General features: G+C 45.8%; 1 protein-coding gene across 2 annotated transcripts; it reads right to left on the bottom strand.

The window, feature by feature from the left end:
- Positions 1-764: 764 nt before the first annotated feature.
- On the bottom strand, positions 765-20,694 carry TLX1 (T cell leukemia homeobox 1). Of its 2 annotated transcripts, none has more exons than XM_088669896.1 (3): positions 20,175-20,694; positions 14,885-15,122; positions 765-987 (listed from the first exon to the last, which is right to left on the bottom strand). In XM_088669896.1, the coding sequence occupies exons 1-3, from the start codon at positions 20,692-20,694 to the stop codon at positions 765-767; spliced, it is 981 nt and encodes a 326-aa protein (XP_088526022.1). The 2 variants fall into 2 exon arrangements, with proteins under 2 accessions (XP_088526022.1, XP_034958423.1); XM_035102532.1 differs by having other exon boundaries at positions 14,885-15,086.
- Positions 20,695-23,760: the final 3,066 nt, after the last annotated feature.

The following is a 23,760-nucleotide window of genomic DNA, read 5'->3' as shown; positions in this document are numbered from 1 at the left end:
AAATAATCCATCAAGTGAAACTGCATTACCCCTGCAAAAATGCCACAGATGCCTCAGAGTTATTAAACTATAAGTTGATCAATGCAGAGTCTGTGGTAGCCAGGAAAGCTGATCACAACCTTCACACAATGGTTTGCAATGTAACGTTTACATTCAACAATAATTCCGGTTTCATTCCTTCAGCAGGGAGAAAATAATGAAAAGGAGAGAAGCCCAAAGAATTCATCTCTGAAAAATAAAAAGAGAAAGAAAAGAGGGAAGTTCTTGTTCATCTGCAGGATCTTACTGTCCTTGGAGGCAAAAAAACAAAACAAAACAAAAACTCTAGCTGAAGATTCAGAGGCTGTTCAAAGACATTTCCAATTCAAACTGGTGTCATTATTTTGCTTACAAGTGATCAGTCTAAAATGTTTAAATGGGAGAGCAAATCCTACATTGCCAGTAAAACTGGTATGAGTGGTTTCTCTTGGAAAGATTTTTTTAAAAAAGAACAGCGGTAAGGTTCTTTTCTCCCCAGAAAAATGACCCTTCATGAATTTTCATAATCGGGCCTTGCAATCTCAAAGAAGAAGTAGCAAAAGCGATGCCCTTTATTGAAATACTGCCAACATGGGGGCATTTTGCCCACTAAGAGAGTATTTGCTTGCATAGGGCACAATCTGGTTCCTGGTTCACCACTCCCTTTTCTGGGTCATAGTAGATCTTCTGCCAATGGCATTGGGTAAGGGCAGCCATTTTGGGACGCCACAGGCAAAGTAAAGGTTTCACTCACAGGCCGAGGCTACAGAAGTTACGCTGGTAATCTTCGAGGAGTCATCTGACCATGGCTGGAGGTTCTGGAGGGCAAAGAGAGAGGAGTTGTGAACACAGATGGGGTCTGCTTGGAGGGGCTGGTTGATGGTTTTCTGAAAGGCCTCTTGCTGGAGCTGCATGAGGATGCGATTGGCTTGCTGCCTCTCTGCTTCCCGCTCCTCTGCAGTTTGTCGCCTGGGAGAAAGATGCAGACCGTATCATTTTTCAGTACTCTTTATTTGTAAGATTTGCATCCTGCCTCCCCCCCCCCAAGTTGCTCAAGGGATCATGTGTGGTTCTTCCTGCTCCCACTTTATGCTCAGAACAACCCTGTGACAGTCAGGTTGAGAGTCTATGCCTGGCCCAATGACACCCAGCAAGCTTCCTGGTCAAATGAGGATTCGAACTCAGGTCTTCCTGGCCTTAGTCTTACATCCTAATTCTGGGGTGACCAATATGATGCCGTCCAGATGTTGTTGGACTACAATTCCCAAGCCTTTGGCTAATTAAAAACGCCCTCCCATCAGATGTCAAGGAAATAAACAACTACTTGACTTTTAGAAAACATCTGAAGGGAGCCCTTTTTAGGGAAGTTTTTAATGTTTGATGTATTTATCACGGTTTTAATATTCTATTAGGAGCTGCCCAGAGTAGGCGGGGTATAAGTAATAAATTTATTAATTTATTATTATTATTATTATTATTATTATTATATGATGGCCTTTTAAACTCTGAATGGGCAGTGGAGTATTGTTTTTGTTTGTTGTTATGCTATTTTTTGTGTTTTTAAACTGTAAACCGCCCTGTGATCTTCAGATGAAGGGCAGTATAAAAATGTAATTACTAAATAAATAAAATAAACTCCATAACTGCCTTAACATGGCCATCCTGGCTGGGGATGATGGGCGATGTAGTTCCACAACCACTGGAGGACACCCTGTTGCCTACCTCAGCTCTAACCACTACACCACACTGGCTCTCTCTGCTTCTGCTTCAGGCCACATTGCACTTGTTTAGATGAGCTCCAGATGAGAGGGCACAACAACCTTGCAATGCTATCCGCTGATTTTATCTCCACATTGCAGATTGGGTTGAGAAAATCGTACTCAACAATGCCACAGCGTACTTCCCTGTAATGCTTCAATTGCAGGTTAGAGGGCTGTGCTGGGAATGAGAGAGTGGCTTACTACAGTACAGTGGTACTTCAGGTTACAGATGCTTCAGGTTACAGACGCTTCGGGTTACAGACTCCACTAACCCAGATATAGTACCTCAGGTTAAGAACTTTGCTTCAGGATGAGAACAGAAATCACGCTGTGGCGGCATGGCAGCAGCAGGAGGCCCCATTAGCTAAAGTGGTGCTTCGGGTTAAGAACAGTTTCAGGTTAAGAACGGACTCCCGGAATGAATTAAGTTCTTAACCAGAGGTACCACTGTACCTGGGGAGTGAGGATCGTCTTCAAGAGCAAACAGGGCTCATCCCCACCCCCCGAGGTCAAACCCCAAAAGTCTTTTCAGTCTCAGCGTTGGCCTCCATGAAAGCATATTTGGGGTGACAGTTCTGTGGAATAAAATAGGCCCCAGTTGGTCTTGAAGAGAATCATCAGTCCCCCAGTGTGGGGTTGATTTGGAAAAATGGCGTGGCACACCCGCTGGTCCTCTAGGATTAGGAAGTGTAATACTGGCAAGCCAGTACAATGACAGGTCAGGAGGTGAAGGCATAGGTCAGTTGTACTGGGAGAGGCTTGATGGATCTGGAAAGATTGGGATAGATCTGGTTGAAGCAGGCTTGACAGGAGAAGACCAGGATGGGTCAAACTTGGGTTAGAGAGAAACAATGGAAGCAGGTAGAGCATTGGAAAAGTACTGAGTGTCACAAGATTGAGAGGAGGGGATGTTTAAAGAGCAAGGCATGTGACAGGTACATGATGTGTGGGGTGTGCAGTTCACCACTTCCTTCATGGCGGAAAGTTTGGGGTGTTGGCAGGAAGTGACATGTACCTGTACATTACTATGCATGAGGTTATACTCTGTAATTGGTTGGAAGCTGCATTACAAGTTAATCATTAGCTGTCAAAGTTGCTGTCAATAAATACAGGCTCCTGAGCTACGCCCAGGGTTGGCCTTTGGGAACTCAGCCTTGTCTCCATCTCGTTATTGGATTATCCATTGCTACACCCCAGGTTTTGTAGTAAGACACTCTCTCATTCGCAACCCAGCCCTCAAACCTGCAAACACAGTGAAGTACTCATGGCTACCCTGATGCAACCATCTGATAAATCCAACTTCCTGATAGCATAGCAATATGTATGAGCACCACCATCGTTTTCTTAAACTGCCATGCTTCTGTAAATCAACATTGGGGAACTACTCTTGTCAGCTTGGTCATATCAGAAAAGGCTTTTTGTCTTCAGTGGAGATGGTACGCATCTCCTTCACATAAAGGCTTCCTTTACAAAAAATGAAATCTTGTCCAGGTGAAGATAACAGAAAGGAACACAAACTTTGCCCCCCCAATCCCACCCCCCAAAAGTGCCAGCGGACAGTACAGGATGCCAAAAAGAAATCTGAGCAACACATTGCTAAAAATAGTAAGAATGCCAACAATAAGTTCTATAACTATTGTTATGAGTTTGTGGGTGATAAACACTTTAAAATTCCTGGACCCAGTAAGTGTTATAATTTAATTAATCTCCCTGAACCTATGGATTCAGCAAGGATTAAAGTATAATGCTTTCTATACTTTTTATATGGGACTTTTTAGTTTAATGAAAAGGTGAGTAACAGGTGAGATGATAGAAGTTTTTAAAATTACACATAGCAAGGAGACAGTGGATAGAGAAACTTTTTTTATCCCTCTCCCATAACACTAGAACTCAGGGACATCCAAAGAAGTTGAATGTTGGAAGATTCAGGACAGAATCCTCTGAACTAGAGGAGAGTTGGCAAGAGGTCTCATAGCCTCATGGCATCTATGAATGAATATGAAGTATTTACACCCAGTGCATATTCCTCTCCCATTTAAGTAACGAGGAGGAGGCAGGATACAAAGTTGAATCCATATTATTACACTGATCTCAAAATAAAATAAAATAATTCAGTGGGATTTAATCAGAAGTCCCAGAAAGTTGATTAGGACTTCCAAGTTTAGAATCCATAATATGGATAGGAAAGAGCAGAATACCAATAAAGAAACCTTAAACTAAAAAACAGTGAGTTGTTCTCTCATGTGCCAAGTGTGTGCATAGAAAATCTAAACAACTCATTTGCAATGTAAAGCTCCCATAATGCTTCTTGTCTGAAAGCGTCCCATGCAAATGGAGGTATCGCCTAGCACACATTAGCTGAAGGAGCATGTGGGGGAATGAGACTGATGTCACTTATGACTGGACGGAATGTAGATGAGCTCGGGTCATTAGGGTGGCACTTGGAAAGTTTCCCAAAGTATTTATAAACCCCCTTTAAATAATTTACATGAAGAAAGATATGCCTGTACTGTTGACTGGGCAGGAGGGTTCTTCTAAGGTCCCTAGTGAACACAGTCCAACAGATCTATTGTGGCATAATCACAGTTTCATAAACCATTTGCTGGCTTCATCAGTTACTTGAGGTATCGTGAAAGTCCATGGCACAATAATGAGTCTAAAGAGTAGCACAGCACATGCCTGTTCAGAGCGTCATGGGAACTTACTGAGAATTCTTACTGATCTTCATGGTTGTAGGCAACAATGGAAAAGAATGATGAAGACACAAAGAAGGAGAGAGGGGGGCAAAGAAGAAAAGATGGAGGAAGAAACGTTAAAGGAGAATGGTTTGGGTTTTTTGTTTTTGTTTTGTTTTGTGTTAGAGAGAGAGAGAGAGAGAGAGAGAGAGAGAGAGAGAGAGAGAGAGAGAGAGAGAGAGAGAGAGAGAGAGAGAACACAGATTGGAAAGATTATTTTAAAAAATCTCTCACTTCCCATCTCTTCCACAGAGTCTAAACAAGGCCTGGTGTGGTAAACATAGGAAGCTCCTTTTCACCAAGCCAGACCACAGGTCTGTCCAACTAACTCAATCTTGTCTGCTGACTGGTAGTGGTTCTCCAGGTTTTCAGAAGGGGATATCTCACAAATCCTTTGCCTAAATTTTGCTTTAAGAAGTGGGTTCTGGATTTCTTAAAATGATATTCGCTTCATCAGTTGTGATGCCAGATGAATAGCCAATTTAAAACTGTTAAATATTATGTGCGTAGACTACACCGAAATCAATTCCCAGGCCTACAGAATATATGCTTTCAGGACAGGCCCAGTTTTGCTGTACTGTATCTCTTCTTGATCTTGCCAGTTTATTTTCTCAATAGAAATTGGTCCAGTAAAAATGCTTAGGCACTGCCTCTTTTATGCATAAAGGTTTCTGCCCAATATCTACACTGTGAAACCAGGCTTGCAAAAGGTGAGAGGGGAAACTGAGACATAGACTTGCTTAGCTTTCCCCACATGATGCAGAAGTGGGCCAACTATTCAGGCCCACTAATCTGGGGCTCATTGTGACACATTTTAACCACATTCCTTTACATTTTAGATCAGCAGGATGGCAAATGAGGACATGCCAGGCCCACACCCATTGCTCATTCATTCTCTTGCATGGCCCAAAGAGACTCTCCCATCTTTTTATCAAGCCAATCTAATCAGGTGTAGGAGGCTACCTGACTGATTCTACTATCTATCAGCTCCCTCCTCTTCTCTTTCACTTGGTAATAAATTGTTTCAAAACTCTGTTTATAATGAAACTATGGAAGATTCCTTTTTATTATCTTTATTAGTATTGATCTCCTTACAGTGCTTCAATGTCAGAGTACAGTTTTGGTAATAATATTAAACAGTTACTGACTGCAATGATTCCAGCAGCCCTAGAATATTTATAGATAGCTACTACTACTAAAAGAGTGAGAGAGACAGCGAGCAGGGAAGTGAAAGTGACAAATCACAGTAGGTCTTTTAGCTTCTCAGAAACACAAGAAAATGACCATTTCTCAGCTGAAAACCTAAACTGCTGTCAAGAAAATGAGGATGTGGGGAAAGAGGCAGTGCCCACACAAATGCATTAAAGTGGTTGCTATTTTCATGTGTGCATTTGTGCACCTTTGTCCACACATGGTATGAACACTTTCAATATTATGCCTTTGAATTCTAGCTTAATTTTCCCCATCCACACTAGAGGGTGATCTAGGAGCCAGCTCCTAGGGGCCAAGGTCCCTTCAGACCCCCCCCAATAAAATATTTGAGGGGCCTGCCCACCCACCCACCCCAGTTGATAGGCATTGCCATTCAAAGGATGCACTATATCTTGTGATCAATTATGTGGGGCGGGTAAGCCCTGTTCTCAGTTAATACTTCCCTGCCCAGCATAAGTTCTGGTTCCTTGTGGATAAAATACAGTACATGTAAGTATTCCATTTACCTGTGCACGCACACATTTTCACTTATTTGTTTATTTATTATTGAAATACAAGTTTTTTCATCTACCAGATTTGCACAAAATCCAATAATAATAATAATAATAATAATAATAATAATAATAATTCCAAGCCAGAATATGTGAGAGCCATTGTGGGCATGCATAAAAGTATTTGTTTGCCTGTGCATGTTCCCTCTTTTCTTTCTTTCTTTTTTTAAAAAAAAGATTTTTATTTTTGAAACACAAGTTTTTAATACACCAGATTTGCACAAAAAGGATAATAATAATAATAATAATAATAATAATAATAATAATAATAATAATGCCAAGCAAGGATTTGGAGTTGCTTGCATGAAAGGCCCACTTCCTTTCCTCCCCTTTTCCTCCCCTGCCTCCTTTTTTAATATATAAATACAGATGTTTCTGCAAGAGCAGTTCTGCACAAAAGAGCTGTTTCAGTAACAAAAACACCAGGAACATGCCTTCAGCAACAACAGGTGTAAAAAGGCAAACTACATCCCTTTCTTTGGACTGATGGAAACAAAATGGAAAGGGTGGTGGTGGCGGTTAGTGATAAACACCACGGAGGGAAACTCCACCACACATGTAGAAAAAACAACCCACCCACATAATAAGCTTCGCTGAGTTCAGTTGGGTGAAATCTATTTTCTTCCTTTACTGAATTATCCATTGGTGAAGAAAATCCAAATTTAACGGGATAGGGGGGAATGCAAGCTGCCAGTTAGATGAGGACATCATGTGCGTGCTGCATAGAGATACAAGCAGCTTCAAATCCATTTCTGAAAGTGAATGACCTGCAAGAAAGATTGTAAACCTTGAAAACAGAGATTTTAGATGGATTATTGTTACCCAATAAAAATCTGTTAATAATTTTTTTTAAGACAGTAAGTTCCACTGAGTTCCAAGGCACTTGCTGGAGTCACTCAAGAACCTCTCTTAAACGTAAATAGATAGCAACGCGCGCACAAACCAACCCCAGCAGAGTGCATGCTTAACTGTTGCTGATTTCGATGGGAAGAGGGTCTGTTTTCGATGGGAAGAAAGGGCACTTGCACAGCTCCATCTCGCTGACTGCACTGGGCCCTGAACGCTGCTTAACTTCGGCCTCCAAATAACTGTTTATCCACCGTCTAATTGCCACCCGCTCGCGTCCTGACATCAAACTTTAAAACGTGCCATTGAAGGAACGCGCGGGCAAGGAGGAAGTAATTTTCCACGGGTCATCTCAGGCTCCTCTTTAATAACACATTCAGGGACCCACTTCGCGGAAGATCTGCTCAATTAAAAAACGAAACTAAAACGGGTGCTTGTCTTGTAATTACCGTTTTGCTTTTAATTTAGCTGTGCTGCTGTCCAGGCCCATCTGGCGAAGGTAAAGCAGCGAAGGAGCTCTGAGCTCATTTGAAGACACACCGGTTAGGGAATTTAAAGTCAGGGAACTTGCTTTCTAGACCCGCAATAAAAGCCAAAGAAGTAAATCTAGGCGATTGGCTCCCCACTGATTTCGGTGGGCACATTTACGCATGACGAAAAGGGCCTGAAAAGGGTCGGGATCGGGCTCTCTGCACGCGCACCTTTCGCACCCACGCCTGGGAGAGAAGTCTAAAGGAGTTTTGCAGCCTCGCTCCACTTCAGGAAAGAACCGCATGAATAATGCACTCGCTTTCTTTCCACCACAAATTCACTCCTGATGCATATTTAATATTGTTTTGACTTCGGAGAAAATTGCAACCCGGCTTCCTCGCTTTGATAATTAGTGAAAAACAGATTATTAATTTCAGCGCGGGGCATTTTTCTCAGTTAGCATCACTTGGCGCGGGCAAAAAGGAGTAATTTGTCAAAGAAAGAGAGAAGCGCTGTCCGGGCTTCTGAAAGGAGGGAAGACGGGGAGGGGTGGTGAGCGGAAGATGGAAGAAGAAGAAGCAAGAGCCACGCGTCCCAGCCCAATTTGTTTCAAGATTGCAAACGGAAAGCGAGCAGCTTAGTTACAGCTCCGCCACAGAACCTCCAGCGCCTTAATTGCAAATATGCAAATAGAAGCAAACCTTCCTAGCACCGAGATTAAGTGTCTCGGGGGAGGGATTCCTGCCCAGGCCGCGCTGGGAGGTGAAAATGCAGCAAAGGCCGTCCTCTAGGGAACATGACCCACGTCAGGTAAGTCCCATAGACGTCTAAGGCTGTTTAAAGGAGTCGCGACTAAGTTCCATCGCTGTCAGTAAACTAAACGCCGTAAAACCTAAACACGCTTTATTGGGGGATAAGTCCAGTTCAGTGGGATTTACCACTTCAGAGTAAACTTGCCTAGGTTCGTCCTGGAAGCCTATGCACGCTTACTTATGAGTAAACCTCAAGTGGGCCTTGCCTTCGATGCAGAAGATCAGGTTGCACCTTGGCCAGGAGTCAATCCATTAATAGCCCAGTCCGCTGTCAAGCTTCTAATAGCTTAATCAATTGCCTGACCCGGTAAAATATTACAGCGCCACAATACAAAGGTAGTTGTGATACTACCTTTATGGAATGCCCTCCCCAGGGAGGTCCATCCGGCTCCAGCACTTCGGCCCTTCGGGCAGCAAGTTAAAAGCAGGCTCTTTTCAGGAGGCCTGGGAGCCTCTTTGATTTGATGCTTCCTTGCTTTCTGTTGACTGGCTCTGATCCTGTGGCTCCGTTTGTTTATTTGTGGGTTGATAAGATTTCTCACCCGCCCTTCACCGTCCATAAGGTTTCAGAGTGGGTTACAACAATATAAACGCACACTATAAAAATCAGTTGAAACCATTCCCAATCAGAAGTATTGTCTAGGTCCTTAAAAAATATTTATTTCAAGCCTCAAAGGCCAAGGTAACAAGATGCATCTTCAGCATTCTTGGGAAGCTGTAGAATGAAGAGGCCATGTGCACCTTCGTGGAGAGGGGATGCCATAGCTTAGGGGCTTCCTGCCACAGAGAGTCCCCTCTCCCACCACCCTCCAGACTTCCAAGCGGAGGAAACTACCAAGCCCCCCTCCCCATTTTCAATTTGTAGTGTGATTTTAGAGCTGTTGCTTTTCCGATTTTGCAACTTGAATTGCAGCTTAAAGCATGTCACCAATCTTGAACTGATTTTGTATTTTGTGCTTTGTTTTAAGCTACTTCCGTTTATGTTTTTGAGACAAGCAGGATGCCTATTTTTAAATAAATAGAAATACATTCATAAGGTTGGAGCCTTCAGTGTGAAATAACAACTACAGCAAACCCCATATAGAATGTCCTACATAGCTGCCAAGTTATCCCTTTTTTAAGGGAAATTCCCTTATGCTGAATAGGCTTCCTCGTGAGAAAAGGGAAAACTTGGCAGCTATGATGTCCTATCTGCCCTAAAGTGGAAACTTGAATAAAATATGGGGGGGCAGGTAAGCCCCATCCTGCATAATCACTCACAAGGCATACACACCCCTTTGAATGGCAATGCTCATCAACTTTTGGGGCCCTGTTCCTCAACTATTTTATTTGAGGGGGGAAGTGCCCTCGGCTCCTAGGAGTTGACTTCTATGAGACCATGGGTGGTATGCAACTAGCTTTTACTCAGAGTAGAGCCATTGAAATGAATTACAATGAGCAAGTTAGATGCATTAATTTCAGTGGCTGTATTCTGAGTAAAACTTAGATGAAAGCCACCCCATATTTTAATATGAACACAGCCCTAAAGTCCAGGCAATGTGAATAAATCCGACTGAGCTTTTAAAATAAAATAAAAGCTACATATCAAGTTCCATTCTTGTGTCACTAGTTATACGCAATTCTAAATAACGGATTTAATTTAATTTCATGGATGCATTTGAACTACTGTACAACAATTCTCAAGTCAGCTTACAATTGGAGAGAGAGAGAAAAAAATCAACCATGAAAAAAGTGTTTTTCACCCTACTGAAGCCAATGCAAAGGAAATTACACTGCAAGGGTCGGTTTTGTTGTTCTGAAAAGATTGTGAGACTGCAATCTGACACAATCATACCCAGGGAGAAATAAGTGTGCCTCCAAGTCACCCAGAAAGTTGAAATACGTACATAGCTCCACACATACTGATAACTATTTTTAAATATATTAACAGACAACATTTGGAACATTCATCTTACAAGCACTCAGTTATGAGATGACGTTTATGGGGGGATTAATGGAATCCCTAATACCCAACTCCTTTCTACTTTAGCGAAATTATGCCCCCAGCCTTTTTAAAACTATAAATAGAAGGAAAGGTTGAAAACGGATGAAGAGGCATTCGGGTCTACAGGAAGGAAAAGCCAAGCTTTCACTGCTTTGTCCTGTGATAGGTGTGCAGTTTTCAAGCGGATTTTGATCTGGCCGAGAGGGAGGGGCCATTTGCAACATCGGGGAGCATAATAGGGACAAAGCCCCTATTCTAAACCGGAGAGTTATTCTCCCATTGAAATTGCTTCAGTTGTAAAAATAAATATAATAATAATAATTTGTGTTTTAACAAAGTTGTTTATCTTAACATTCATATTTCTAGAGAATTACTACGGTATCCACTGAAGGGACCGCTCGAACTTAAAGCAAATTCTTGATTTATATGTCCTTTTACACCATAGTTCTTTTAATCCCATTTAATGGCTAACAATAATGGTTCGCTTTGAGGACGTGAGACTTTTGTTTCTTTGGCAGAACTGCAAAATTCCGACAGTAACCTCCCCCCCGCCCGCCCGCTTAGCACAGAATATACTCATTTTGAGCAAAAATGTCAAATCTACTTTGATGAAATCTATCCTGGCTCCCAAAACTTTTTTTTAAAAAAAAGTTTAAACTGCTTATCATGCCCAGTGATGTTTCATGTGAAAGGCATCGCGCTCCCATTTGAAGCGTTCAAATACATCTTCAGTCGGTGGGTTTTAGGACCGAAATCTCTTGGGTGCTGTGAAATGTCAGCACCACAAAACGAAGCGAGCAGGGCAGGGGGACTTGCTCGGGAAAGGACTTGTACCTTGTTTTCACCAGGGGCGAAACTAGGCTTTATTTCACTCGGGTCAAAGAGACAGTTTGGCACATATCCATGCGCATTTGCATGCGCACACAGAGGCTGGGCCTGGGAGCCTCAATGGCGCCCCTCTGAAGACTCCAGGGACAAAAAAAATCAAAACAAAAAACAAAAACCTGGCTAGCCGCCCCATAGCTACGATTCTGCTTTTACATTCGCAGTGAGGGCAAAATAAAAAAATTTTTTCTTTCAGTAGCACCTTAAAGACCAACTAAGTTTTTATTTTGGTATGAGCTTTCGTGTGCATGCACACTTCTTCAGATACGTGAGGGCAAAGTTTGCTGTCTAGTGTGGCTAATTTAAGACTAGGAAACCGCAAACCACTTTTCTGAGCTTTAAAAGCCGGATTCCTAAGATTCAAACCCGCTTTAGGTATTGTTAGTTCATGAGAACGCGGGGGGAGGGGTGCGGAGTCGCGCTGGGTAGCTGCTCCCCCTGGCTTCCTCAGGTGCACGTCGGAAGGGCGGCAGAGAACCTTTGCGGGCACAGGATTCCACGCAATCCGGAAGGTTGTAGATCACTAGGCAGCCTGTAGGAAGATCTCTTTCCCTCCTTGCCTTCAGAAGCTTGTCCTGTAGGCTCACGGGGCTATTCTCTGTTGATCTCAGGTTCTGCTTGCTGGTTTCTTGTGAGCCTCGGGAGGGGGGGACTATACTAACAGCAGTGGGCTAGACATAAGAGCCTGGGGGCCGAGGTTGAGAGGGCCGTCGTCTCCCCACCACCACCACGTTGATGGGCATTGCCATTCAAATGGTGTGCATGCACAACGGCATGTGATCGATTATGTGGGAAGGGGCTTACTCCCTCCCCCATATTTTATTAAAGTTGGCACCCCTGGGACTAGATGAGCCTTGGGTCTGATCCAGCAGGGGTCTTATATTCTTAAAGGCAGAAGGTAGGCCAAGGTTCAGCACAGCCTCCCACGCGTGATCTGGAAGCAAGCGTGTGCCCCTGAAGGCTCCTGGCTTCCCTAGAAAGTTCCCTTGAACCATTGGTCCATCTTGCTCAGTACTGTCTACACTGACTGGCAGCGGCTCTCCCGGATTTCTGGTAGAGTTCTCTCTCCCAGCCCTACCTGGAGATGCTGGGGAGCAGACCTGAGTCCTTCTGCATGCAAAGCAGATGTTCTACCATTGTGCTGTAGCTATGGAAAGACAGTGGAGAGGTTATTGGCACAGCCGCGACCCGCACGCCACCCGTTTGTTTTTTACTAACCCCTCAAAAAGGCTTTAACTCCGCATTCTGCAAACAGGTGTTTAAACTTGCTGGCTTCATAACGTCTATTTCAAAAGGGGCATTAGCGTTTTATCGTGCGCTTAGTGCTTGTAACCTCCACTGTAAAAGTCTTTGGGAGACTCCCCCGCCCCATGTATAGTTTCTTATATTAAAACTGGAAACCCAGACTTTCTCAGGGTTATCATTCTATTATAAGATTCTGGTTTTTCTCTCTAGGAAGTGACCCTGAAAAACGCTGGCTCCCTTGAGGCCCTTGAACTCATGTAAATGCCTTCTCGCCTGGGCAAACCATTTACTCCGAATTCGTCCTGCTGCTATCTTTCCCACGACAGCGCAATCCTAGCCATGGTTTCCTTTGAAATAGGTCCTGCCGCGTTCAGTCGTGCTTACTCCCAGATAGGTTTGCAACCTAGCAGTGAAATCCTATGCGCGTTTACCCGGAAGTGAATTCTGCTCCGTTAAATGGGACTCTCAGAAAAGCGTGAGCGGATTGGACTGCAATCTAATTCAGAATCATACTTCTGATTGGCATGCTGGTCGCTGGCGCTCCTCCCCCTCCCCAAAATACCCATTATTTATTTATTTATTTATTTATTGCTTCATTTACACTCCACCGTTTCTCCAAGGAGCCATGCATGGTTCTCTTTCTCCCCATTTTATCCTCACAACAACCCTGTTAGGTTGAACAATTGTGGTGCGCCCAATATCACCCCAGTGAGCTTAGTGGCTGAGCAGGGATTTGAGCCCTGGTCTCCCAGGCCCTGCGCCCAACATTACACCAAGCCACTCTCTCACTATTAATAGCAGCAATAGTAGTGGTGCTAATAATACTATTAACAATCTCCTACAAATTAAAACAAAAATACCCAGGGGCGACGCATTTCCTTTCCTAGGGTGGGGCAGGACTTTGAATCCGATTAAATGCTCTGTTGAGAAGAACAGAGCACGTGCAAAATGAGGCCTCTTTTCTACACGGTCACTGAAGGCAGAGGAAGAACACCCAGAGCCTGGAGAGCATCTCTGACAGGGGCTTCCTTCACCCCGGCTCCACGCTGCCCTGGCCATGACAAAGATTAGCGAAGCGCCTCCTTCAGAAAGTTCGCGAGGACTCCAAGAACCTTCGCTCATTTCCGACGGCCGGATGTACACTTGGACCCTCTCAATACAATGGCTCTTGATTTGTTTCTGCAACTATAGCAACGGGCCTGAGACTCTTTCCCGCTGATCCTTTTGTTTGAAAAGGCAAAGCACAAGAACACCTCCGACACCCCACCCCACCCCCGACCCCCGGAAAGCGGTCAATGGATAGATAGGCTGGAACCCCGTTAACCCTTCCAGTGGCAGGCCATCAAATTCTCTAGCTCTGAAAGCAAGGCAAATTGTGAGACAGGCTATGCACGTGACAATTTAGAAGGCGCACGGCTTGGGGGAGGGGGGCGAGCGCAGGCAAATAGATGATGCCAGCATCTGTTCCATCATAAAACATCCACGTGGGGGGGGGGGGTTGTGGACAAGCGGTTTTGTCTGATGTGTGTAAAATTCGGGGCATCCGAGACTTATACTGTAAAGAGGTATGAAACGGGGACTGAAAAGAATGTGTTCCCCCCCCCCCAGGCTGTCAAACCTGGGGGCGACAGGCTCAACGAAAAACCGAAAGCAACACGCGGCAAGCAGAGGGTTTAAATAACGCACATATACATTGGTATAGATAAGGGAGACATGAATTCAATAGGTGTCATATAGACAGGTCCCTTAACAGGCTACTGATTTCGCTTGCAGATATGACTTCCTGGGTAAAAAGATTCCGCTGCTCCCAACAATCTCAAACTTCAGGGTCGTCCTGTATTAAGCAAACTGCACGTGCAGACGAGGCTGCAGAGAACCACTTAGAGCATGAACAATAGCCCATTCACCGCGCGCTGAAGACACTGCAAGTCAATACAATGGCGCCACTGTCGCGCGCGCGCATCCCATCCGCCAGTAATGGCTTGAGTCACAACTGGCTCACACCTCAGGGAAAAGAGACAGGTTCAGGCAACCCCAAAAGCCCATCTCTCCCCCACCCCCCACAAAAGGGAAAAAAAACCAGAGGAAAGCAAAGAGCAGGAGAAAAGGCACCATTACCTGGCTTTGCATCCTAATGTAGGAATTGGCTGGAAAGTGAAGCCCACAGAGTTAATGGGCCTTTACTTTTTTTGGAGAGCATCTTTACATCAGATGGCAGGCCCAGGCGCATCCCAGGGCACTTTCACGCTTGCAAAGAGGAGAATCTCTCTCTCTCTCTCTCTCTCTCTCACACACACACACACACACACACACACACACACACACACACACACACACACCACGAGGCCTGGCCTCAGCCGCTCACCTCCACTTTGTCCTCCTGTTCTGGAACCAGGTCTTGACTTGCGCGTCGGTCATTTTCAGTGCCTTGGCCAGAGCCGCCCTCTCGGCCGAGGCCAGGTACTTCTGCCGATGGAAGCGCTTCTCCAGCTCGCAGATCTGCAGGCGGGTGAAGGAGGTGCGGGGCTTCTTCTTCTTGGGGGGCGTCCGGTTCTGGTAGGGGTGACCTATACGGCGTGTTACAGTGAACGGTGAGAGGGCCACTGGAGGGGGAGACAGGGCGGGCGGGGTGGGGGGTAGGGGCAAAGAAGCAAGCGGCGACATGATCAGGAGGGGTCCACAAGCGTCGGCAGAGGAGAGACAGAAAGAGACAGACAGACAGACAGTCAGAGAGCGAAGCTGGGCCGAGGAGAGCGAGGGAGAAAATCTCAGCCACAGACGTAGACATCCCCTCCTCGCAAGACAGGCTTTGACCCACAATCCCCACCCTCTCATCGTTTAGCCTTGCGAAGGGGAAAATGGAAACCTATCCAAATTTCTCTCCGAAGATCACGACTTGCCTGAGCTTCTCCAGGTTTTTATTTATTTATTTACATCATCCTATTTATTTCTATCGCTCCAAGAGCCTCTAGGTACAGTATAGACGTACACATGTAGACCACTACGACGGCATCTATCAAGTTAGTAAACTAGCCACGAGTCTAGTCCCCTGGATATTGAAAGGACTTCAGATCTAATCTGGGGGCTCTTGGTGGGCCGGGAGACGACTTGGAAAGGAGTTCCAGAGATGGGATATTTTAGAGGCGAGCAGAAAGGCCCTCGAAGACTGAAATTGGGATTTCCCTTTCCCACCTCACCCCTCGACGTAAGACAAAACTAGACTGAATGGTCCACAGGGCACATTTATCAACGACCAGTGGAACAATCCACAAAACATCTCACTCCCTTTTCCCAGATAGGGAATGAAGGATGAGAAAGGTTTGTCCCTAGCTGACTTTGGGGAGGTGAGGAGGGTGAAACGCCTTGGGTTGGTCCATTAGCGTTCACTTTGCTGGGGGTTCAGGATTCCATCTGTCCGTCAGTCCCCCCCCCAAAAAAAACACACAACAACAACAAAACAACAACAACCCCAGAAGGGGCAACTTGACAAGTAAAATGGATGATCATAGAGAGACTAGGGCGGGACTTTTTTTCAAAATACATATGCAATCGCGCAAAACGTTGGCTAATCCTACCCGCTAAGGCTGGGCTTTGCTGCCTCGCTAGCCTGGAGGCCAGCTCACAGAGCAACACCGGTAGTGAAAGGAAGACAAAACTCATCTGGGCCTCGCAGGAGTCACGAATCACTGCAGCAATTAAATCCTATTAATGTTTCGCCGCACCCGCTCCTGCCCCCGAAGGCTTTAATTTTGCAAAGACTGAAGCAGCTCTGGCTTTCAGGCAATTTCCCTACCAACCACTTTGATTTGTTTCCCCCCGAAAACGTCACTACGGATGATTCTCAACACAGGAATCAAGGCCTACTGAAATCAATGGGGCTTATTGCGAAATAAAACGTAGCTCGGAGGACTGGGTCATAAACATTGGGTCGAATTACTTCGAAGAAAAGGGTGCAGAGCGTAAGGCTATGAGCAGCGGTGGCAAAGTTATAAGGGTTGGGGATCCTGGCGCCCCCCATCAGGCCCGGGCCAATGCACAGGGATGGTGGGAGTGGTGACCCAACAACATTTAGAGGTTACTCATCCCTGCTGTAAACCTCAGCCCTAAGCTAGAAAAAGCCATTGAATACAATGGGACACCCTTCCGAAGAAAGACGCGCGGGATTGCGCTGTAAGAAGTCTCACTTAATGCAAAGGCGCTTGGCTTCCTCTCGAATCAGTGCGCACAGGACTGCGGCCATCGTGGGACTGAGTGTTGGACGAACGTGATAAGACTTGGGCTACATTTCTCCCTCCCCCCCCCCGAAAAACTACGTTGCTCTTTGGGCGTTACTGTGCTTCAAGCGGATGCAGTTGGATATAATCGATACAGCGTTTCATGAAATACTGAGAGAACTTGCTTGTTTAATTTTAAAAATACAATTCACACGCACACGAAACCTACGGGTTGCTTTTAAAGGAATGCTCGTAAAAACTATTAAGAATACAAACGAAGACTATTAGGTAAGAAGCGGATGGCATGCGTCGTGCGTGTGTTTGAGGGGGAAGGAATGAGAAATGGGCCGCGTAATCCAAGATATTCTTTTAATTTTTCGTATGGGTGCCGTTTTGATTTTAAATCGATGCAATGTGGCCTGTCTTCCGACCTTTCCGTTGCTGGCGTGATGCCAAATAGCATCAACAATCGGCTATGTAAGTAACAAAACGGAGCAAAAATAAGCAAGCCCCCCAAATACTATTTAGATTGCTCTCTCAGTTTTTCCTCTGTGATTAGTCTTCCTACGAAAGATATTTTCCAAAAACCACCGTGGCAAGATTTTTAAATTAAACTTTCCGACGCAGAAAACAAAAGGATTTAAGAGTCACTTGGGGGTTGAGGAGGGGGACCTTTTGGAGTGTTGCCTCTGGTTCCAAGTTTGACTGGGAATTATTCTGTTCAATAGGACACTTAACAGCGCGATCCTCCAACACCTCTCTATTCAGGCCTAATGTACTTTTTTCTCCTTTAATTTCCAAACAAACAAAAATACTCCAGGCATTTATAGGGGCAGCATGGCTGTCAAGCGTAGCGAAATACATACCGTAAGCCTGAATTGGGGAAACTGGAAATAAGTTGGAAGTAAGGGGAAGGCGATGGGTGAATAATCTGAAATGAGTTTATTTTAGTATTTGTAATTGTACCCCCCACCCCCACCCCGCTGTCCTAGGATATCTGAAAGCTGATTTATAGTTTAGTGGCAAATCCGAAGACTTTAAGAGACCTTTCAAAATACCTTTTATGGCCAGATTCGATTGCAATCCTATTTCATGGCTAGATTCGATTGCAATCCTATGCACTTTTTACCTAAGAGTAAGTGAAACTGTACATAGCGGACCTTACTTCTGAGTAAACGTGCATGCTATTGCGCTGCTTGTGAATATTAAAGAAGCGTTCCACAGGAAAACGAGGAAAATAAATTCCACCAAACGCTCCGTATATTTTATCGCACAGTTCCCAATCCACACACACGTGCTTCCCTCAAGTTTAGCGCCAACAATTTCCCTATTTTGCCCGAATGCTTTCAGCGGAAGGCAAGGGGAGAGAGGAAGAGGTAGGCCTCTAACTTGCTGCAGGAGCCTCGTCGGAAGAACAACCCAAGGAGCCAAAGTCACTCTCGTTTAAATAAATGAATAAATCAGACTGCACTTTTAAAAAAAAAAAAATCTTTTTAAAAATCCTGTTGTAAAAGCAAGCGGCACAGAGCCGCGCGTGCTGCAGCCATCTCACTGAGGCCTGGAAATCAAGGCTGCAATACGTAAAAAAATTAAAATAAATAAAGGCTGCAGAGGGAATGCAATATAACACCTACATTTCTATATTTTATTGGGTCATCTGTAATAAAAGGCCAGTTCTTACGGGTCTTGCTCCTGGGATTCTCCTCGCTCCTCCAACGAAACCCCCGGTTTCTCCCCATCTTGGGGCATTTTCCCTGCTGCGGAATAACAACATCTTGGAAACCCTCCTGAAACTGAAGCGGAGAGGAGGGTTCGAGGTTCAAACCCAACGCGGATCGCAGGCCGCGGCGCGGTGGGCGCGCTCTATTCGGTGGAAAGACCCCGACTGCGCGGGTGTTTATCTGCCCATCTGTCTTGTTTGGGGCTCTCCAAACAGTCATTGGTTTGAACTTTACAACCCCCTGGGAGATAGGTAAGTTGCCAGCCCTTGGGGTAATCCTATCTTTCTCCAAGCGAAAGATAATGGGGATTTTATTGATGAAGGTCGGGTTTCACTCTTTAAATTAAAACTGAAATTTTATGGCCGTCATTGTTTGCAGTGGGAGGGGAGCGGGGCAGGAAATCCCCGAGATGTTCCGAAAGCCACCGGTTTATGTGGCGGTTCTCCTTCGAATGGATCTGCCTCTGAACTAATATACATTTTGATCGGCTCACATATTCTGTTTCGAGCATGTATAACAGCAGCGCAGAACTCTCCATTTACAGGCCAGAGATTCGAGAAAAGACTGGATCCAAGAGGAGGCGCAAAAGGAAGACGTAGTTCCCAAGACCAAACTATTGATCGGCCACTCTTGCCCCTGCCATTCGCATCTGGATCCTGCCCCTTTTCATTATTTATGTTACAGATCAGTATCACGTAATACCGTCTGTCTAGAGCTGGGAAACATGCATATGTGTATTTGTATATAAATTATTTTATAAAGGCACGCGCACGTGTGCTGTATAATCTATTGAAAACAGTAGTGAAGGTTATTAAAATGTTACCTGAACAACATTGGAATAGGCTGTTCTTTCTGCAGTAGATAAATTATTATTACTTTTTATAAACATAATTATTTGGCCAAAATGTCATATTTTACACACACACATACACTATTCGTCTGACCACATTATAAGTTACTGTTGTGGCAGTGGGTGGTGGTGCTGATTATTGCTATTAAAGCCTTTCAAATAAATAAATCTGTCACAGTTTTAAGAGATATACTGTAGAGAGGTATACCATGCGAGGGGGAGGGATAATCCAGCTACAGTAGGAATGCATCATTTATAAATTCATTCGCGTGAGTACTGGAGCTGGATCATCCCACCAATTTAAAATAAAAAAGGAGACCTCAGCTCCTATGAATGTCATTGAACAAAGTCTGGATAAACGACGGATTATTAGCATGTCAATTCCATTCATGGGAGAAATATACTTGAATAGCTGGAGAGGGTGAAAGCCTACTTCCTCCCTGGAAATTTCAACAACATTAGAACCTCGGGATAACAGTGCTGTCAAATACCGCCAATTTAATAATGATAATCAATGTGATTAAACTTCTCTACTACGGGGGCCTCTCTTTTTTTTACCGCCACATCCCAGGCATATATATGAGCGCTCTAGTGGGCCATAAATCTAAGATCAATCCATCAAAGCTATTTATAAATCAAGCCAATCGATGCCATTAAACCAGTTACAAATCGTGCCCAAGGCCTGCCCGGTAAGTTTGTTGCTTCGGGGTTGAGAAGGGACGCTCCATCTCCGAGCCAGTAAGCTTGTTTTTTGTTTTTGTTTTCGGATGCGAGAGAAGAGAGAGGAGAGCGAGTGAGCTAGTGAGCGAGCGACGCGGGAGACCAGTGCCTTGCGAAGGTGTGCAGCAGGAGGGAAAGAGACCCACTCACCTGTGAACCTGTCCTTGGTGTAGCGCCTGTTGCTCTCCATCCAGGGGAAAGTCAGCCCCGTGAGATTGTTCACGGACGGAACGGTGGGCACGGCCGTAGAGAGAGGTTGGTGGACGCCTCCGGTCAGGGGTCTGTGCGCCGGCACCCGGATCACGCCCCCGGCCGCGTTGAGGTTATTTCCGTTCATGGTCCCGACCCCCAGGTTCATGTTGTAAGACCCCGCCAGAGAAGCCATGCTGCAAGCCCCGCCGTTGCTGTAACCTCCAGCGGAGGACGACCCTCCTCCGCCTGCTCCTCCTCCGCCGCCTCCGCCGGCGGTGGCCGAGCCGTAGTGGCCGGCCATGGGGTTGTACGCGCTGCTCACCACGCATCCTCCCAGGCCGTAGTCCGCCACGTCCTGCAGGCGCGCGTTGGAGATCATGCAGCTGCCTTGGTCCGGGTTGTTGAGGATCTGGTCGATGCCGAAGCTGATGGGCTCGGCGTGGCTCTGGTGGAGGTGGTGCGCCCCTAAGTGATCCATGCTGGGCCCACAGCCACCCCAAAGAGGGCGACTTTTACCCTCCCCCCTCCACCACCTCCACCACCACCTCCACCTCCTCCCTCCTTCTTCTTCTTCCAAGCGAGAGGTTTTTTCAAAATACGCGCAGCTTTCCTGGTCGCGCTTCACTTGATCCCAAAGAGGTAAAAAAAAGGAGGATGGAAGCGGAGGAAGGAAAAGCTGGGGGAAGGGGGAGGGGAGGGTGTGGGGGGATGTGCGCGCCCGTGGGCTCCCTCTCTCGCCTCGCTGCAAGGGCATCAATCATGTTAGCCAAAAGCCTAGTGCTGCTAGGCCCTGTTCCGCCATTGGCTGGAGCACCGAGAAGCTGGATGAATGACAACCGAGGAGAAAGAGGGAGGGAGGGATGGAAGGAGGGAGGGAGCGAGAAGAAAAGGAGTTTCTTTCCCAGCCAAACCCAAGCTGGGAGCCCTGCCAGGCACCCATGGACCCTAGGAAGACGAGTCGTCTGCGCAACAGAGTCAGAGCGCCGGCGCTTGGGGAGACGGCGAAGCGCCCACGCAACCTCCCGCCTGAGTCAGCGCATTATCCGCGCGGCCGCAATACTGCGCCCCGTTATTTTTAGCACCGCGTGCGTCCCCGACCCATCCGCTGGCGAGGCAGGGAAAAAAGAAGCTTGTTAAAAGCCACGTAGGGGAAAGGAAGAGGTCCTTTCCTTCTTCTTGAGATCCTCGTCAACTACAGGCCCCGAGTCTGCTAAGTTGCGCACCGTCCATGGACTTGCATGGACTAATGTAGTTAGCGGGCAAGACGGAGGACGAGATGAAGATGGAGCATGGAGGGCGACGCCTTTCCAAGGGGCCACTTCGTGGTCCCGACCCCCAGGTTCATGCTATACGACCCCACCTAAGCGGAACATGGCCTCCAAGTCTGGGTGGGAAGGCGAGGTGTTCGGCCATTCGTACTTCTCCACACAGTGCGTGATACCCAACGTTAGTCGTCCTCACAGCAGACCCATTAAAATAAATGAACTTAAGACCGTTTATTTCAGTAGGGACTAATCTGACTATGATTTGGTGGGTGTGGGTTTAGTTTTTTAAAGTCCTGAGTCTTTCATTTTAATTTCGCTTTCATACCACCACAAAACTGAGAGCCCAGCTACTGCTTTTTATATACCTTACATATTTTTTTTTGTTCATGATCAGTTGGAAGAAGAAAAATGAACATACTGTATTGGAGTTCATCAAATCTTCACACCGAAATGTAATGGACAACTGGGGAGGGAAGTGGAATTCAGGTACCAACTTCTAAAATTATATAATCTCTGAAGTATCATCTGATATGCATATACTGTAACTGTACATATACACACCTCACCCCCTTTAAGCCAGGGATAGGGAGCGTGTAGCTCTCCAGGTATTGTTGGATTCTAACTCTCATTGGCCAATGGAGCTGGTGAAGAGTGGACTCCAGAGACCTGGCAGGATTTCATTCCCTTCAGCTCAACAGTCCCAGGGCAATTTTTTAGAAGCTGTTTTTCAAATTTCAGAAGTAAGGTGCTTCAACCAGATCTGCTCTGGGCTGCTGACTCAGTTTCCAGTGCAAGGTTTGGTCTGTCCACGTGGGTGGGCAGGCGCAGAAAATTTAAGGAGTCCAGACCGTCCGTGTGGTGTGTCGAACAAGTGGATTCCGAGCCAGCTGAACTCGAGGGTTCCCTCGAGACAAGGCCACTCCGGCTTCTACCAGCCTCATGGAACCGCAGCTTCAAGGAATGCCCTCAACCACCCATTGTGCCCTCATAATTCTGCAAGAGTTACTTCAGTTCTAGAGGTTGTCCTACCTGGGCCTAAACCGAAGCATTTGCCCACCCTCTGCCTCCCAGTCTATTAATACGACAATCCTCTTAATAAGATAGGCTTGTGATTTAGATCTCAAGAAGCTGGGGTCCCTGGAGCTTTGGTAGGATCTGGCGGTGCGGAAAAAAAACCCGTAGCGTTTTTTTCAGGTTGGATCATGAAGATCTCAGAACAAGAAAGTCGAATCCGCTAAAACGCAGAGGTTATCGTCATGGGCTGGGAAGTCCATTAAATAGACGGACCCACTGAAATAATGAGTCGTGCTCATTAATTTCAATGGGTAAAACTTAGTTGAATATTATGTTATGTGCTGCACTTTCCCATTCCCTCCACGGACCAAGTCAGGACTTCAACCCCAACCCAAATCTTCCAGGGTTCCCCACTGTACAATAATGACTCAAAGAGTAGCTCTAGTATTGAGCTTCTGAAAACGTGTAAGGTAATGACGTAGCAGGATCCAGACAATTATCATTCCTCTGGATTCTAGATATTTCCCCCCCCCCGGAGTTCATCCCCCCTGCCACCAAGCAGTTTGCATCCTCTAAAAGTAATGTGCCAACAGCATAAACTTTTTAGAAGTTTATGGAGCAGTCCTATGCACGTCTACGCAGAATTAAGTCCCATCGAGTTCAAGTGTGTAGACGACTGGAGCTATCATTTCATTTTTAAAAAGCATTTACAGATACAATCGCAACCCCTAGCAAATAAGGGGTCGACTCGCTAAAATTCAGGATCCCATCTACGCAGCTATGACGGAAAGCTTGTTGCTAGTTCTGCTGCTGCTGCTGCTACCGAAAACCACCGGAAAGGATTGAGAATTGCACTTTTGAACGTTCCCATAACCCCCCCCCCAAAAAAAACCCCCAGTATTTCTACGGAAGATTGTTTTCAGAACTAAGGAAATGAGTCTCTTGCATGTGAACCCTAATTTTATCCACATTGATTCTGGCGCTGTCTCGCTGACGGCAAGGGCACGAGGACCTAATTAATTATATTTCTATCCCATCTTTCCCAAAGCAGCTCAAGGTGGCACACGTGGTCCTCTTTCTCTCTGTTTTGATCCTCACAACAATAACCCTGGAAGGTAGGTTACTAGGCTGTGAGGTAGTGGTTGGCCCAAGGTTACTCTTGGCTGCGTGGGGATTTGAGCTCCCGTGGCCTCGTCCAGCACTCTAACCACTAAACCACGCTGTATTAGAGGAAATATCACATTTTCCTACACTGGCGAAGAGGA

Source organism: Zootoca vivipara, chromosome 5, assembly GCF_965207765.1.
Source record: "Zootoca vivipara chromosome 5, rZooViv2.hap1.1, whole genome shotgun sequence".
Lineage (NCBI taxonomy): Eukaryota > Metazoa > Chordata > Lepidosauria > Squamata > Lacertidae > Zootoca > Zootoca vivipara.
Note: the sequence above shows the minus strand (reverse complement) of the source record. Positions and strands in the feature narration are given on the sequence as shown.